Genomic DNA, 18,980 nt, shown 5'->3' on the forward strand with positions numbered 1-18,980 from the left:
CAAATGATGTTGGAAAAACTGTATATCCACATGCAAAAAATTGAACCCTTATCTTACATCATATAAAAAAATAAACAAAATGGATTAAAGACTTAAAAGTAAGACACAAAATGTAAAAATCCTAGAAGAAATCATAAGAGAAAGATTCATAATATTAATCTTGGAAATGATTTTTTTATGTCACCAACCAAAAACATAAGCAACAGAAGCAAAAATACATAAATAGAACTACATCAAACTAAAGGAAGCACTAAGCAGAATGAAAAGATAACTTACAGAATGGGAGAAAATATTTTAAAAAACTAAATATATGATGAGGGGTTAATTTTCAAAATACATAAGAAACTACAATAGCCTAATAGCTAAAACAGAAAAAAAGAAATATTAATAGTTTGATTTTAAAATGGGCTGAGGACTTGAATAGACATTTCTCCAAAGAAGATAGACACATGAATAACAGGTAGATAGAAAGATGCTCAACATCACTAAGTGTCAAGGAAATAGAAATCAGAATCACAATGAGGAAACACCTCATACCTGTTAGGATGACTATTATCAGAAAGATGAAAGATGACAAGTGTTGGTGAAGATGTAAAGAAAACAGAATCCTTATGCACTGTTGGTAGGAATGCAAAAATGGTGCAATTGCTATGGAAAAGAGTGTGAAGGTTCCTCAAAGAATGAAAAATAGAATTATGTATGACCCAGCAATCCCATTTCTGGGCATTTATCCAAAAGAATTGAAATCAGGGTCTCAAAGAGATCTATGCACTCCCATGTTCCCTGCAGCATTATTTACAATAGCCACAATGTGTAAACAACCTAAATGTCTATTGCTGGATAAAGAAATGTGGTATATACATATAAGGGGACATTACTTATCCTAAAAGGAAGGAAATTCCCTGTTAGGATAAGTAATGTTATAGTTATCCCATTTTTGTACAATGGATGAACATTGAGGACATTATGCTGAGTGAAATAAGCCAATCACAGATGGACAAATACTGCAAGATTCTGCTTATATGAAGTCTATAATAAAATAGTTAGCTAATAGAGGAAGAGAGTGGAATGGTGGTTGCCAGGAGTTGGTGGAGGGGTAAGTGGTAAATGGGAAGTTATTAATTAATGGGTTTAAAGTTTCAGTTGTGTAAAATAAATAAGTTTTAGAGATTTGCTGTACAATATTTTGCCTATAATTGTGCATTTAAATTGAGAAAGTAGATTTCATGTTATTTTCTTACCACCATAAAATAAAAATAATACCCTCCAAATTCATTCCAACAGCAGAACATATTGAAAGCAAGTGGAAATATTTTGTTTTTGTTGCTGGCTAACTATAATGAGTTTCATTATTTTGACTTCTTTTCTTTTTGTACTGGAGATTGAACCCGCCAGGGTACTTTACCAGTTAGCTACATCCCCAGTCCTTCTTATTTTTTATTTTGAGACAGGGTCTTGTCAAATTGCTGAGGGTCTCTCTAAATTGCTAAGTTACTGAGGTTGGCCTCAAACTTGCAATCCTCCTGTCTCAGTCTCCTGAGTTCCTGGGATTATAAGCCTATGTTATCACACACACTGGCTAGGTCACCTTTATTTCTTAAAGAAAACTCAGTCATACGCCTCATTGTCCAATGTTATAACAAATTAATCAGGAAAGGAAAAAATAAGTTCTTTTTTAAAAAATATTTTTTTAGTTGTAGATGGCCACAATACTTTTATTTATTTATTTATTTTTATGTGGCGTTGAGGATCGAATTCAGTGCCTTACACATGCTAGGTAAGTGCCCTACCACTGAGCCATGATGCCAACCCCAAGAAGTTCTTTGAATGCAGTGTTAGTGATGTTCTCTTTCAATGTGATAAACAAAAGAAAAAATTTAGTAGAGCAGGTAAGAAATACTTAATGAGTCATGGGACCATGAAATAGAGATTTAAGTTACATAGTCCCCTTTGCTTATTCTGACACCTAAGGGCATAAGCAGTGGAAGAGACTCTACAAGCTTCCTCTTGGCTATCACAATTACATTTTAGGACATTTTTCCAGAGTGACCACAAAGTCCCTCTGCATGCCAGTTACAAGTTGTCTGTGTATGCCTTTTCAGCCTTAGCACAATTTCAGTTTCTGCCCTCATCCCAAATTCATATGGATCTGAATGTGAATATGATTATGGACATGGATCTGATATTGTGTGGCTACTCTGACCTTCAGGTGACAATGTGCTCTGGAATTTTATGAAAGAAAAAAATGCCTTTTCCTACTTCACAAAAAGAAAGTCTTCACTCTGCCCAACAATAGCTCAAGACCTAAAAAACACTTATTAGGGACTATATAACACCAACATCAAAGAAGCTGCCAGAAAAGTATGGAGAAAACGTAAAATATTTGCAGAGAATGGATGCAGATAATTTTCATGTACACAGATCATTTCCAATCAGTATGCCTGGGGACTCTTGAGTTTATACAGAACATATGTCAAACAACAACAGAAACCCAGTTATTTGTTGAAAAAACAATTATCAAATATTAAGCTAATTGTTTGAATGACCAAATCCGTTCACTAGAACAATTTATCCTCAGTCTTCAAACATAGGCCTATTTATTGTCCACAAACTTTTTCCCTGTCCAATTCAAACTAGTCCTCCAACCAGATCTCATTTTTAATAATTTGGTTCATGGATGATGGCCACCTGGCTTTTGTTTGTCCTCCAATTCTATCTTCTTAGTTTTCCTCCATAAGTTCTAGTTTTCATCTTTTAATTAGCCTTATTTTTTAAAAAACATTTCCCCCTGGCTGAAAAGATGTTTCCAAAGCTGGTGGAAATTCCATATTGATTTCCCCATACAGGATTTGGTGGAAATGAAGCTCATTTCTATAATTTGTGAATTGTTGTGCAACATCAGATACTACCTATCAGTCCTATGTTTGCTTGCATTCATGTGCGTGTTTCTTGAGGAAAGAGCTTCATGAAAGCACTTTGGGAATATCATTATTATCCATTCACCCATGGCTGACGTTTATGTGTTGGGGCCTTTTGGAGAACAGTGTCTCTTTGGTGATACTAATAAGTAGCACTGAGCTGGGATGACACAAGTTGCCAGACCCCCAAGTGGGAAAGACAGAGTTCTCCAAGTGAGTTTCAGTTCTAAGTAAGCCAGGGTTGTGGCTAAGTTGGTATGAAAGGAGAATGAGCCTTTGGCATGCAAGGTGAATGTGCCTGAGGTTCTCTCTAGGCCCAAATGAAGTGGGAGATGGACATGAGGATGACCTACCACATTTGAGGCCAAGTTAATGGGGGTTAAGCAATTTGTTTCTCTCCTCTTTTATTCCTCTCATATAGCTTTATATTCTTTCTAAAATTTAGACATCTAAATAATCACTAGGATGGAGAGAATGACATAGTTGACAGTGTTCATGACCTTTGGGTGTTCTTCCTCTTTCCCCCCTCTGAGGTCTGAGGAGTATTTATAAAGTTAGGCTGGGGTAAGAAGACCTCCTGTTTAATGAAGGTGCAGTCCCTAAAAAGCTCAGAATTGTCCTGAATGTGAAAATATTAAGTTCTGACACAACTAGGCAAATTACTGTTAATTTTGAGTATTTTTTAAACCCAAACTATAGCCATTTCCTTCCATTAAAACCCTGCAGTATGGTCTAATTACGTATGATAATTTTAATAACACTACTAGGTGCTTTATAAGAAAGGAGGGAGTGGGATGGGGATATAACTCAGTTGGTAAAGTATTTGTGTCACATGAACTAAGGCTCTGGCTTAATCCCCAGCACCACAGGAAAAAAAGGGGGGGGTAGTAAAGCCAAAAGCAGAGCATCTCCATATTTCTCATAATTATGAACATACAGCAGAAGCAATGCTCTTCTCTGTTAATCAGGGAAGAGAAGTGTATACCTAACTAATGTCTGGACCCCTAAGTCATTTAATTAGACCTGTACATTTGCTAGTGAGCAGTAACAATATAGCTTCTCAGCTATTCTTTCTACCACAATACAGAAGTAATCCAGGTATGTGTACACATTGAGTAGACAACACTCTCCCAGTGGTTCAGGTGGCTGCTCAGTTTATGATGTAGTTAATTGTTAAGGAGTGTGTACTTAGTATAAATAATTGGGTGAAGTGACAGAGCTCAGCTAAAATTCAGAAGTCCACAAACCACAGAAAGTTAGTTTTCCATTAAGGAAATACTTATAAGAAACTGAACCAGGATAAAGCAAAGATTAAGGGACAGGAAGAAAGTTTGTAATTGCATTACGGCAATGTTCTACAAAACCAGACTTCAATTTCTGTCAAAGTTTTGGAGCTAAAAATGCTTCAAGTTTCTTAGTGAGTAGTATGAACAATTGCATAAGAACTGTACTCTGACAATTTCCAGCACGATTCCATCCAAGTTGATGTGACAAGGTAGGATAAGATCAAGTGCGTTTGGGTATTTTTATGCATCTGTGTAACTTTGTTGATTTTGTTTGCAAAAATGAAAAATTTCCAAATGTTCACAGGAAGTATAATGAAGCATTTGGAAGACCAAGTAAAATGTCCTTCCCTATTCTTTGTCCCTGCCTCATTCTTTCTCCCACACTTTTAATTCACTAAGTTATGATCGAAATCATTCGTGAATAATGCTGGGCCACGCTGAAAATTTGTGACTGAGAGCCAGACCCTCGTCATCACCACGCACTTTGTCACTGAGAAAGGGTAACCCATGGTAACTAAGCTCCCATGAGTTAAGGGGCAGACAGCCTCCCCTCCCTGCTGCTCTATAAAAGAGACCTAACTGAGGGACCCTACTGCCTTCTAGCACTCAGTCTGGGCAAAGGTGCGGGAAGAAAAGCCCAGGATCTCCGGAGCAGAGTGCATAAGCTGCAAGGCCAAGCATGCCACCTAACTTCAAGTTCCAGTGTCACTTCATTCTGATCTTCCTGATGGCTCTAAGAGGACAGAGCCGGCACCTAGAGGTAAGCCATCCCTAGATTGACCCATCACACATTTCTTATGAATGTTCAGCCTTGAGAGGCAGGCAGGTGGCCTCTGCTATCAACCTTTTATAAGGTTAGCTCTTCCTTTCCTCTGTATTGGGTCCTTTCCCCCGGTTTCGCCTAGACCTATCTTTCTCCTTGCCTCTGAGCATCTCTACTGCCTGCTTTTCTCTCGCCCATGGGGATGCCCTGGTCTGAGGGGAAAGGGTCTAAGACCTTCCCATTGTCTCCAGACACCCAAGGAGGCATTGACTTTCTTTTCACTTTGCTGCGAGGCAGATAGGATGCCCAGCTCCTAGTGCATTTTCTTTCTCACGTCTTGAACTTTTCCGAACCGACCCATTTTCCTGGTCAGCTGCAAGAAACCGCGGAATATGACCCTTTCCTACTCTTCAGCGCCAACCTGAAGCGGGACCTGGCTGGGGAGCAGCCTTACCACCGTGCTCTGCGTAAGTCGGGGCTCCAGTCCGCTGGCGCCTGGGAGGCTGGGAGGTTAGGGTTGGACACCTAGTGTTAAGTGCCTCCCGGGATCTTACGGCGCGGGGTGGCCGCGATCTCCTGGGCGTGATCCCCATTGCTAAGGATGAGATCGAGATGAGCAGCTGAAGTTGGGCCGGGCTCGCTGCAGTGCGCGCTGCAGAGCCGGAGAAGAGACGCCTGAGTCTGGCGCCGAGAGAGCTACAGTCCTGGATGCCTGGTTCCTTTCCCTTCCCCAGGATGCCTGGACATGCTGAGCCTCCCGGGTCAGTTCACCTTCACCGCCGACAGGCCGCAGCTGCATTGCGCCGCGTTTTTCATCGCCGAGCCAGAGGAGTTCATCAACATCCACTATGACCTGGTCTCCATCGACTGTGAGGGCGGGGACTTCCTAAAGGTAAGGCGCCCGTCATTGCCTGAACTGGGGTAACCGGAGGATTGGAAAGGGCTGGAGTGTTGCTACCGCCGTGGAAAACAGATGACACTTCTCAATTAGACACTCTGCTGGTGCCGGTGTTGGAGAGGCGCGCTCGGGCTCCCAAGCTGCAGGAACTTGGTCCCAATTCCTAGAAAGACCTATCCCGATTGCCTGTAGGGCCGTTGCTGCTGGACGCGGTTTAAACTTTTCGAGGCCCTGGGAAATTGAGAATTAGTAGCTTGAAACGTTGTGATGCAATCTGAAGCTGACAAAATATAATGAAAACTAACTGGCAGGAAGTCCAACTAGGAAGCCAGTCTTGGTGAGAATGCCAGCCACATACGTTTGAGATCCTTGAGATCCGAGCCCTTTTTCCTGCTGACCCCCTCTCTGCCTGAGCTGTTCCAGCCCAGCAGAGGCTGTCTACAAAGTCTGGGTGATCCGACTTTGGAGCAGTAGTGCACTGGCTGCTGGGAGGGATTCTGTGGGGGAATCGAGTTTGAGTAGGTGGCAGGGGAGGAAAAGCCCCCCAACCTCACAGCTTCACCATTGCCAGTCTCCATATGTCTAATAGGTCAGTTTACATGGAGCTCTACTGTTCAATGAAAATAATCATGATTTAAACCTTCAAAATGGATTCATATTGTAACCTGTCAAACATGTGAGAAATAATTTGTAGCTGTGTTGGTAATTTTGTTAATGTGGATTATGTTGGACTCAGTAAACTAAAGACCTCTGGTAATTCTGAGAGTAAAGTCAATTGACTCTCACCTTTTGTTCAACCATAGATGGTAACAACAGGAAAAATTCTGTGTGTGTGTGTGTGTGTGTGTGTGTGTGTGTGTGTGAGAGAGAGAGAGAGGAGAGAGAGAAGAATAAGTTTTTGCACACTGGCAGATAAAATTGCTGCCCCTTTTTTTCTTTTGCTACCTATTTTTGAGATATTTTGTTCATATTTCAATAACTAGAGGAAAGAAAGGAGCTGAATGAAATCCAAGTTATGCTTTGGTGGAATTCTTCTGAAGGTGAGATATAGAAAATATGATCAAAATAAAAATGTATATTATTTATGATTTCATTTTACCAAAATGGTTGAAATGACAAAAATAAAGTATAAGAAAATCTCTTTATTTGACAACATCAAGTCTTATACATTAAAAAAAAAAAAGCATTAACTGGTTAATAATATTACTTGCAATGAACTTTCACAGTCAGAATACATACAAATGGAAAGGAAGCAGGCAGGGGGTCGGCTGCCAATTTCTCACTTACCACTGAAGGATTATTGCTGGGTAACTTTTCCCCCATTTCAACACACCCATGATCTCAGGAATTGATGAAAGTGACCATCTGTGTCTCTATATTGTTATTTTTTGGAAGGTATTTGATGGTTGGATCCTTAAGGGGGAGAAATTCCCCAGCTCCCAGGATCATCTTCTCCCCACCACTGAGCGGTACATAGATTTCTGTGAGAGTGGTCTTAGCCGAAGGAGCATCAGATCTTCCCAGAATGTGGCCATGATCTTCTTCAGGGTCCATGAACCAGGAAATGGTTTCACAGTAACCATAAAGACAGACCCCAACCTCTTTCGTAAGTGATTTTCCTGCATTCTCAGTAATAAGACAGGACTTGGGGAATGAGGGGAGTCAAATTGCTTTTCCAAAATACCATTATCTCACAGTCTTAGAAAATTTGAACTGAGAAATGATGTGAATGGAAATTCACTTATAATTGGAAATGATCTAAGGGTTATTTTCTGATCATTATTATGAAAATCAAGTCACACTTGTTAATTTATTTCCCAGGCTACGTAGTATACTAATTTAGGGTGGGTACAATTCTATTTTTTCCTCCAAAGTCTTGTTTAGATCTCCTAAGATACTACGATGCTTTCAGTGGGAAACTTCAATTTCCCAAGTCATTCCACTGATCCAGGATAAGCTTGAAGGATGAGATATGAAGTTGTGATCTAGAACTACCTAGGCAAAAACTGAAAGGCTGCATATCAGAGACATGGTGGACAGATGTCATGTCCTGAGCAGAGGATTGAACCAGAATACTTTTGTGTTGTCTTCTGATACTGAACTCACAACCCTAATTTATTTCATTTCTGGTGGAGACACACATATTCTATAAAACTACAGTTCAGGCCTGAAGCCTATTATTTTAATTAAATCGAGTTCACTCATTGGCTTATTTTTTCCTATTAGAAGAAAAACATTTTTAAAAATCAGAAGATGAAAGAATATCAACCATTTAGGTTACATATACTAGTATTAATATTAATACTTCAAGAAGTTGAAGGATGGGGCCTAATCTGCCCAAGAATAATGTACTACTAGTCTTCTGACTTCTATTTTTTTAAAAATAAACAATATTTTTTTTGAAAGAAGCTCCCCTGCCTCCAGAAAAGGCAGTTTCTGAGGACTGGTACAGAATAATTCTTGGGGACAAAAGAAAATGTTTCTCCTACATTTGGTGAGAAGTCAAAAGAAGTCTTCTAGAATTATGAAATTTCAGTTCTTTTTGAAATTAAAAGTGTGACTAAAAATATAAGAAGGAGGCAAGAGGTGGGTTAATCAGACTTTTTCTGACTAACCAGGAACTTTTGCCATAATCAGCAAAAAATGCAAATTCTTCTGTTTCAAAGTTAGAAAAATAAATACAAGTCTAGATTTGAGATACAAAAACAAAAAAAATTTCCAGAAATTCCAGAGAGTAATTGAATGTTAAAAGCTTACCTTTTGGGGACTGGGATTGTAGCTCAGTGGTAGAGCGGTTGCCTGGCACATGTGAGGCACTGGGTTTGATCTTCAGCACCACATAAAATAAATAGATAAGTAAATAGAATAAAGGTATTATGTCCATCTACAACTGATTTTTTTAAATTTGTTTTAATCAATATCACTGAACATTTGGCAAATATTTATTAGACTTAAGCCTGCTATTTTTACCAGCCTATCTTGTTGCTATTTTAAAATAAAATTATTTGTTTATTTTTATTAAATTTTTAATATTTATTTTTTGGTTATAGGTGGGTACAATATCTTTATTTTATTTTTATGTGGTGCTGAGATTGAACCCAGTGCCTAATGCATGCTAGGCAAACGCTTTACCTCTGAGTCACAACCCCAGCCCTATTTGTTTATTTATTTACTTACTTATTTTAAACAACATATGGCTCCAAATTCTATGAGTGAAGACTTCAGACAGATAGAGTTGGAGTTCTAGCCTCACCTTTAAGCCTGGATTGTTCCATATTCCTAGCTTGAACCTAGATCCTAGTTGACAGAAGTCTTCATAGAACAATACACCAGTTAGTATTGTTTGTCTGGTTAACAATTCATGTCTTCTTGTTGTAAAAAACAACCCTGTGAGATGAAGTGAGAAAGCCCCCTTGTGCCCAGGGTCTCCTGACAATATCTAAATATCAGTGATGATTTATTCCCCAACTCCTTCCTTTCTCCAAATCGTCATGTGATATATATTCTCTTCCTGGCACAAGATTCTAGGCCATGAACATAAATCTAGAATAAGGAGACAATAAACTTCTATTAAAACCCAGCAAACCAAGTAATGCAAATGTAACATTTTGTTTCCTACAAAGCTTGCAATGTCATCTCTCAGACTCCAAATGGAAAATTCACCCTGGTAGTTCCACACCAGCATCGAAACTGCAGCTTCTCCATAATTTATCCAGTAGTGATCAAAATATCTGATCTTACTCTGGGACGCTTACATGGTGTTCAGTCAAAGGTGAGTGACTTACTCGCTTCCTAATCATTTGGTAAAGCCACAGCTTTATCAGAGGAAAAGGAAACCTGGCATCAGCAAATTGGAGTATTATGTTCCTCTGGTTATTAAATCCCATGTTTGCCCCAGCTTCTTTAATAAAAGCCCTCTTCTATTTCTGTTATGCTGTCAGAACCCTACTCAGGTGCCCATTCTGACTATTTCAATACTTTTCTTGTGATGTAAGAAATGCTTTCAACTGGTAAAGTTGTAGTATGTAATTACAATTGAACTCTCTTGTACTTGCCTCTTTTACAAAAATTCTCTCCTAGCAGAACCTCCTGTGAGTCATCTACACAGCTGTTTCTGATTATTGGATTTTTTTTTTTTTTGACATGAAGGAAGTATCTCATTGACAGAACTGTGGTATGAAAGAATGCTAACTGTAGCATAAAATATGAAATTGGATTTTTTATATTTCAAAGACAGTAAAGTTTTGAAGAGTTGTTTGAAACACATCAAATTTTATGCATTTTGCATGAAAATATTAGTTGATAATCCATATCAATTTTCTTTCAAATGAATTTCTGAATGGACCTTAAAATTAATGTTGAACTTATCCACATTTACTTGTACTGGTAGCATTTTCCCTACGAGTCATCCTTATTTCCAATTACTTTCTCATATGACCAAGTTTAGATGACACACATTTGCTGGTATCAAAGTGGTCATAGTGGGCTGGGATTGTGGCTTAGAGGTAAAGCACTCGCCTAGCATGCGAGAGACACTGGGTTCGATCCTTAGCACCACATGAAAATAAAATAATGATATTGTGTCCACCTGTAACTAAAAAATAAATATATTTTTTAAAAAGATAGTCACAGTTCCTAATCAGAAAGATTCAAGTGAAGCCAAATTAATAGGACCAGGACTGAGAAAAGCAAATTTCCAATTTCCTCTAGTCCTAAATTCATGAGTCACTGCCATTTTTTTTTAAAAATTAGACCTTAATGGAAGAATAGTTCTTTGATAAGCACATCTTTTAATATCTTTGCTCTAGTCTTCTTGGCTTGATATTATTTGCATGCCATTCTTGATGTAAAAGGCGGTGTGATAGCAGGTGAAGAGATCTGTCCTGCAGTACTGAGGCTATAAGAAATAATGTTAGTGTTTCCTCTTAACAATTTAGAGCTTCCAGTGTCCTAGGCATTTATTCTTCTCAGTGAGACCCCTGTCCCTAAATAAAATACAAAATAGGGCTGGGGATGCAGCTCAGTGGTTGAGGGCCCCTGAGTTTAATCCCGGGTACCCACCCCCCGAAAAAAAAATATTTTCTGATGCTGAAAATTGGCAATGAACAAGACAGATCCTGAGACAGGCAAAGCTGCCATGCATTTCTACTAGGGGCAAGTGCTGTACAGAGAATGCAGCTCAGTGGTTTGATAGACAATAAACTGGGAACAAGGAGGTGAAGAGGGGGAGGAACTATCTGATATAAGGTAATCAGGAAAGAAATCTTCTAAGAAGGAGACATTTAAAGTGAGATCTGAGTAATAGATCAGGAGCCAAATCTGGGGAAAAAAGAAAGAGTAAAGGCAACAGTGGTGCTGAGGCTGAGAGACAAGACTGAACCTGCTGGGTTCTAGAAATGGGAAGAAGACAAGATAGCGGGGACTTATGTGAGATGTCTTAGGGAGATGGGCAACACAGTAGTGTGGAGAACCCTGTTGCCCATATTAAATAAAATGAGAAACCATTGGAGAGGTCAAACAGGAAAGCAACATGATCTGATATATATTTATGTCTAAAGGCCCTCTGGCTTCCACACAGTGAATGGGCTGTAGGGACCATATTGCTGTTTTCTCGGTCCTCAGGAGATAGATGTCTCTTTGGTTGTTATTTGTGTATCCCTCAAGACTATTTCCTAAAATAAAACATTACAGCTTTCTTATGCATTGGAAAGTGAGTTTCACCAAGGGAAGCTTCAGTTTGCACATTGAGTACAGTGGGGAACTCTACATTAGGTACAAGGAGTCTAGGTACTCCTTTGGCACATTGTTGTAACCTAGCAAGAGATGGATAATAACTTAGAACCTCAAGAAAAAAATCTCAAGGATCGCTGCTGAAGAATGGAACCCCAGATAGGTCCCTACTCAACTCAGTTTCTGCCATTGTTTATAAGAAAACTACAGAGGATTACAAAGAAGACAGAAATGTCATTCAACACTTAGGAATGTTAGGTTAGGTCCACCTAACTAAGTTAGGTCCACCTAACTAAGTTAGGTCCACCTAACTTCCTTGTCTCTTGTTTTGGTTCCCTCATTTTAGTTTCCACTTTTTATCAACTTTTTAAATTCCCATTTTTTTTCCCTCTCTCTCTCTCTCTCAAGGCTGCCTTTTCCCTTCAACACCACCTGCTGAAATTTGGAACCTAAAGAACTGAGTGGAAACTTTAGTCTGTAGAGATGTTCCCCCAGGACATCCTCTACTCAAGGGAAAGGCAGTTTAGTCTTTTTTCCCTTCACCACTAAGTAGCTCATTAACTCTCAATTCACAAACATGAAACCTTGTGCACAGTGGGGCTAATTAAATCTCTATTTCATCATTTGATGAAATTATGTGAAAAGAACCTAAGCCTAGAATGCTGCACATAGTAGGCCCTTTAAAAATTGATGCCCAGGGCTTGGGTTGTGGCTCGGTGGTAGAGTGCTTACCTAGCATGTGTGAGGCACTGGGTTCGATTCTCAGCACCACATATCAATAAATAAATAAAGGTCCATCAACAACTAAAAACATCTTTTAAAAAAAAAAAAAAAAAAAAAAAAAGATGTCCCCACCAGATGCTGCACACCTCTGATTCCAGCAACTTGGGAGGTTGAAACAGAAGGATTACTAGTTCAGGACCAGCTTCAGCAACTCAATGAAGTCCTAAACAAAATAGTAAGACATTTTCTCAAAACTAAATTAAAAGGGCAGAGTATGTAGCCTAGTGGAAAAGAGCCCCTGAGTTAAATCTCCAGTGCCAAAACAATAAAAAATAAAAAACATTTGCCAATTCATTAGCTAAGCAATTGCTATTATAAGTTATCTTCTAACTTGTAGTTTCATTCCAGCTGTTTTTCAGTGTCTTTCTAAACGTTGGAGTGTGTGTGTGTGTGTGTGTGTGTGTGCGCGCGCGCACGCACGCGCATACATGTATGTGTTTTAAAGTTCCCTGTCTAGATTTTGGTTCCTGTGTGTCAGGGTCTATCTGGTTAACTTCTGGGCACCTGTCACATGCCACTTAATAAATTCACTTCCATGAAGAAAAGATTCAGAGGCCAAACTGACTACACAAATTGTGGGAGACAATATGAAGTGAAAATGTGAGGACCATTTTTTTAAAAATTATTAGGAATTTCAACACAGAGACAATAGAGCATTAAACCAAGCAGAGGTCCCTTCTGAGCTTTGAAGGTAATGATAAGTCTAGCTAACTTGGGCCCCCAAATCAGAATTTTATCCTTTTAAAAATATACTCATAAATAAACCCTTATTGGTAGAAAAGATGTGTTCCAACGTGGAGAAATTCTTTTCTAAAGAAGAGAAAGTGGTGAGTCAAAGGGAAAAACCAATTCGCATGCCCAACTTATAAAATGCCGATAATCAACTTTATTTAATCTGACTTCATGCATTAAGAAATTCAAATAATTCAGTATGTATGTCCAAGAGATTTGAAAAGCAAAGCATTTTTGGATTCCATTTTCATACATTTTATATCAAGCTTCCGGCCCTTAAGCTTAAAATTATGAAAAAAAAAATACCAGGCACACACATTTAAAAAAATGATTACTCAACTGGTTTAGAAAAGCAATTCTTGTGATTTTTTTTCCTGTTAAAAATGTCTTCATTTCCGGAGTCTCAGACGTTAAATTCAATGATGCTGCCAGGATATTGAAGGATGATTGAGTGAATTCGACTATCCACCATTGACCAAATAGTTTGGCTTTTGTAATTTGTTTAAATGTATTCTTTGGTGCTTTATTCTCTTAGAAACCCCCTGCAGGTTGTGGGGGAATAGGAGACTTTGTGGAATTGCTGGGAGGAACTGGATTGGACCCTTCCAAGATGATGCCTTTAGCTGATCTTTGCTACCCCTTTCATGGCGCTGGTGAGTTAACATTTCCTTGCATAAAATACCCACATTTTAAAAAATACATTTTGGAAGATGAATTCCACCACAAAAATCTTTCATTTTATATGTTGAGCCAGTATGGAAATACAGTTAGGCCTATGTATAATATCAAACTCTATTACCAAAAATCTGATATAAAGAGATAAACCTATGGAACAATTAGGGCATATATTTAAGGTTGGTCCTAAGTAGAACTGTGAAAAATACAAAGCTTTTCAATTCTTTCCATGTTCTTAGTGGTCCCTGCTTTCATTTCCTGAAGACTAAAGGGTTGCTTACCAACTAAAATGATTCAATAGTAGATCTATCATCAATTAATAATAGTATAATAATAAAATACTATTTAAGTTTTTATGTATGTGAATAAGTGTATTAGTTATAGTAAATGAACACCAAAGAGGTAAGCTTTTTCAGAAATTTTCTGAACTGTCGAATATCCCTAACTTGTGACAGCCAAACCAGTCTCTCAAAGGCCAGTAGGATCCAGAGGTAAATTCTGAAATCCAAAAGTGGGCACCAGTTATAAATGACTTAGTGCATAGTTGCCAAATAGAACCAGATCTTCTTTATCAGGAACCAATGAGGATTTTCCTTGTCATTATTATGCTCAGGTCAGTGAGGATAGGTGGAAATTACTGATGCTCATACCAATCTAATCAAATATGTATGTGTGTGTTGGGGGGTGGATTATATAAAATATTTCTGTAAGAGTCACTTCCATACTTGTACTTTAGGTACAGGAATCTCCGGTTACCATTACATAGACAAAAGTAAAACATAAATGAAACACACAAGTGTCTAACCTAGCTGATAAAATCTTGATATTATCAGCTAGGTAATGAAGCTGCAAAACAGACAGTCATTTTGTTAGTTGTGCCCTGGTATAATTAAAACCAGATCAGCACACCAGTATTTTCTCTCTGAACTCATGCTGGTACCTGGATATCTCTGAAACAGAATTAATACACACAGGTAAGAACTAAGGCCTGATTATACAGTTTATATTTGTTGTGTTTTCAAATTGACTTTACCTCACTAACATTACAGAATTGTTTTACTTCCTTTAAGCCCAGGTAATATTTGTAAGCTACCTGTTACACAATTACAATGCCATTTCTTAGAATTTAGCCACACCTTAAGAAACAATAGGTATGGGCAGGGGGACTGAGCAGAAAGAATTATTGTAAGACTGAAAAATATTGCTTCAGGAACCAATTTGAGGCTAGAGAAATAAGAAGAAAGCAATTTTTAATAAAATAATGACCTTTAATATATAACTGCTCATGCATAACTTCATGCAAAGAGATATAAAAGTTGTCAGAATCTTATACAGATAATGAAAATATTGAATGTGAGACAAGTAAGAATGTTTTAAGCTATTCCACATGAGAAAGAAAAAAAAATGAGGAAGCATTCAAGTGGACAATAGAACAAAAGCTGGTATAATCAGGACATTTCTACACCCTGCACATGATTCTTTTTTAAAATTTTATTTATTTAATTTAATTAGGTATACATGAAAGCAGAATGCATTTTGATTCATTGTGCACAATTGCAATACAACTTTTCATTTCTCTGTACACAGTGTAGCGTCACATTATATGTGCAGTCATACATGTATCTAGGATAATAATGTCCATCACATTCCACCATTTTTCCTGCAACCATAACCCCTGATTCCTCTTTTTTTTTTTTTCGTTGTTGATGGATACAATACCTTTATTTATTTTTATGTAGTGCTGAAGATTGAACCCAGTACCTAATGTATGCCAGGCAAGTGCACTACCACTGAGCCACAACCCCATCCCTGCCCATGCAAATGATTTTAAATGTGTAAATCAGACTTGTTATCTAGACTCAGAAAATGAAGAAAATATTTTCATCTACATAAATATCCAGCAGTACATTCCCTCAGCAACTCCAGATGTTGTGACAATCATACACTGCCCCTGCCAATGTCCAACCTCTCCCTGGAGGGCAGTATTGTCCCCATCAAGAACACTGACCCAGGGCCCCTATGCAGAGATGACTCATTACCTTTGCCTTCTTTAACACCCTAGCTTTGCAGGAGAGCAGGAAAAAGGCCTGGAGATGTTCTCTTGCCTCTTTCCAGCTAGTTGTGGCTTACAGTATTCTTGCACATGAGGAGAAAGGCTGAGTTCAATTTCAGGATTCTTATTAATTATATACTACAATAAAAACAAAAACACATCTCAACTAAAAGTGGCTCGAGTACGATAAATGAAAATTCATTGCCTCACTTTTGTTGTGCTTAAATAATCTAGTCAACAGCAATGAGTTGGCTATGGTTTCTAACCTGCTGGGAAACTTTTATTTTTTCCATCAATTATAGCCCAAGTGAAAATTGGCTGTGACAACACTGTGGTGCGCATGGTCTCCAGTGGAAAACAAGTAAATCGTGTGACGTTTGAGTATCGTCAACTAGAACCATTTGAACTGGAAAATCAAAATGGAAATAGCATCCCGGAATTCTGTTTGTCCAATCTTTGAATAACCAGCTCAGTGATTTCCATGCTGCTAGCTAAGTGAGTTCTTCATGGCTATTGCATGTCATTTTGATGACCAGACAGTGAAAAGCCTTTCAAGCCAGTCAGTATTCCTTCCAGGCCATGAACATATATATGGACATTCATTTTTGTACTTTGCTTCCTTTTTGTTTGTAATATCTCAATGAACACATGATAGAAATCAACCCTACTTGGCTGAAAACAAATTTTAACTGAAGATACTTGTAGTTGTTTGGTGTACTACAAATCTTAACTGTTAAGACAGTGTTAAGGAATGTGCAATGAACAGTTGTATCCCCAAAGGAAGTCCTACAAAAAAAAAAGGGAAAATGATGGCAACTGTAGTTGTACAACAGAAAAAATTAAAAGTCTTGTGTATACCAAAGGAGTAGCATCTGTTTATTTATAATTCTGCTTGCAATAGATAGAAGTTGTAACTATTATTTATTGACTTGTAATTTGTATTTATTGATTTATGTTTAACAAAACTTTGTAGCAAGGAAAAAACTTTCCATCCATAAATTTAAATGTGAATAAACATAGTCAGAAGGTTGGCACCTTGACTTTGTGCTTTATTTGTTTTCCTGAGTGATACCTCCTTTGTTACCCTCAGAAAATAATGTTCCCCTGTGATGCAGAACCAAATGCTGAGCTAATTCATTTTAAGTTTTTTAGAGCTAGTAGAACTCTGGAACATTTAAGGTGAATTATGTAGGGCACAGGTAGAATTGCAATGTTTGCACAAGGAACACTAACTGTTCCTAGCAGGGAGCAAGGAACTGACATCCATTTCCCCCTATCCTTGCAGGAGACTCAGGATACATGTCTGTCATAGGGGATGCACTTTTCAACAAAAACAGCAAGGACCTTTATAAGTCTTGTAGATACTGCTTGTAGAAAACTGAGTTCTTCTTTGGTTCTGAAAACAACTTACTATTGACTGAGCCTTGTCCATGTTTGGCTTGAGATTAAGCATGGGGTATGGAAAAGACATCTTAGAACAAAATGAGGTTGTAAGAAATCCTCTTAGAATTTCAAAGTAAAAAGAAAGTTCTTTACTTTGAATAGTGGCAGGAAGCTTCAAATTATGCCATAATTAATGTCATGATTATGACTCCTAAAACATATTTAATATAAACTTTAATTGACATATACTGAGATCCCATGCCCTGGGCTTAACAAAAATCTCAACAAACAAACAAACAAACAAAAAAACAGGCATAAGGAAGAATTCTGATCAAATGGGTTAGAAACATCTAGAATTTAACACAAGTTTTGGCTCAGCAGAATTTAAAAAAAAATTTTTTTTAGTTGTGTATGGACTCAATGCCTTTATTTTATGTGGTGCTGGGATCTAACCCAGTGCCTCACATTTGCGAGACGAGTGCTCTACCACTGAGCCACAACTCTAGCCCCTCAGCAGATATTTTTGAATGAGTGTCTATTAGCAACTGAATGAATAAATACATGGACAGATAAATGGATGGGTAGAAAAATGTGTGGATGATGGATCGACTATACAATCCTTGAATAGTTACACACAATACAGGACTCCTCAATTCATAAAAAACAAATCCTTTGAAGTTGAGGCCTGTTATCATTGTCCCTCTAGCCACCTAAGAACTAGGGGAGTTATATCACTGTCAAAAGTTTCTGGCTCTTAACCCTCTTGACTCACTTATGACATGTGGTTTCCCAATGCAGGTAAGACAGTCATCCCTGAGGTTCCTTCTAGCCCTGACTTTCTGCAATCATTCATTTGTGACATATTTTACTTCAAAACTTTTTAGTGCAGATAGCTTACATTATTTGAGAGTGTGAACACACTAGGAAACTGTTAATGTCTTCTTCTTAGGGTGGATAACTTTAACTTGAAACAAAATGTTTCAAGGTGCATCTTCATCCATGGAGTAAGTGAACATTGCGATGAAAATGGTCAAATGTGGATCTCTAAGATCATCCACTCCAGAGTCAATTCTGCTTGAATCTTAGCTGTACTGCTTACTTGGATTAAGTCACTTAGTCAGACTCCATTGCTCAGTGTTTAATCTGTAATTTTAGGGTAATAAAGGTACCTTCTTAAGCTGAGGATATAGCTCAGTTGGTAGAGTGCTTGCCTTGCATACATAAGCCCTGGATTCTAATCCCCAGGACCACACACACACAAACACACATACATGAAAGGTTCCTTCTTCATAAAGTTGTTGTCAAGATTAAATGCTTAAATAAGTCGAAAGCCTAAGAACAGTGCGTTGCATATATTGACTATTATTTTTATTATTTTTTCTTCTAAGCAAATAAACCACCCCATCCTCTTAATGGGCATTTGCTTTGTGCTCTGGAGGGTTTGAACTGACTCAATGATGCCGTTTCATCCCAGGACATTTGTGAGGAAGTTGGGGTTAGTTAGGGCTGTTGTCAGTAACTAAGAAGCTGAGAAAGTTATGGTAACACTTGATGATGGATTGTTATCAGATCTTACCTATTTTCTTATGCCTCTCCTTATAACTGACCCCTGTCAGGAGGCCCTGTATTACTCCAGGACCAATGCTGACCTGGGCAAAAGGAACTTGAACCAGCTCTTATCTGACATGCTGTTCATGAATGAGCCATCTCACAAATAGCCTGTCCTGACGATCCATGCTTGTGCCCTGTTCCCCATGAC

At 38.2% G+C, this 18,980-nt stretch overlaps 1 protein-coding gene across 1 annotated transcript; it reads left to right on the plus strand.

The window, feature by feature from the left end:
• Positions 1 to 4,883: 4,883 nt before the first annotated feature.
• Crhbp (corticotropin releasing hormone binding protein) lies at positions 4,884 to 16,298 on the plus strand. Its single transcript, XM_076856094.1, has 7 exons — positions 4,884 to 4,964; positions 5,341 to 5,434; positions 5,702 to 5,859; positions 7,261 to 7,471; positions 9,489 to 9,637; positions 13,646 to 13,763; positions 16,141 to 16,298. The coding sequence occupies exons 1-7, from the start codon at positions 4,884 to 4,886 to the stop codon at positions 16,296 to 16,298; spliced, it is 969 nt and encodes a 322-aa protein (XP_076712209.1).
• The last annotated feature ends 2,682 nt before the right edge of the window (positions 16,299 to 18,980 follow it).

This window comes from Callospermophilus lateralis, chromosome 5 (genome assembly GCF_048772815.1).
Source record: "Callospermophilus lateralis isolate mCalLat2 chromosome 5, mCalLat2.hap1, whole genome shotgun sequence".
NCBI classification, from domain to species: domain Eukaryota; kingdom Metazoa; phylum Chordata; class Mammalia; order Rodentia; family Sciuridae; genus Callospermophilus; species Callospermophilus lateralis.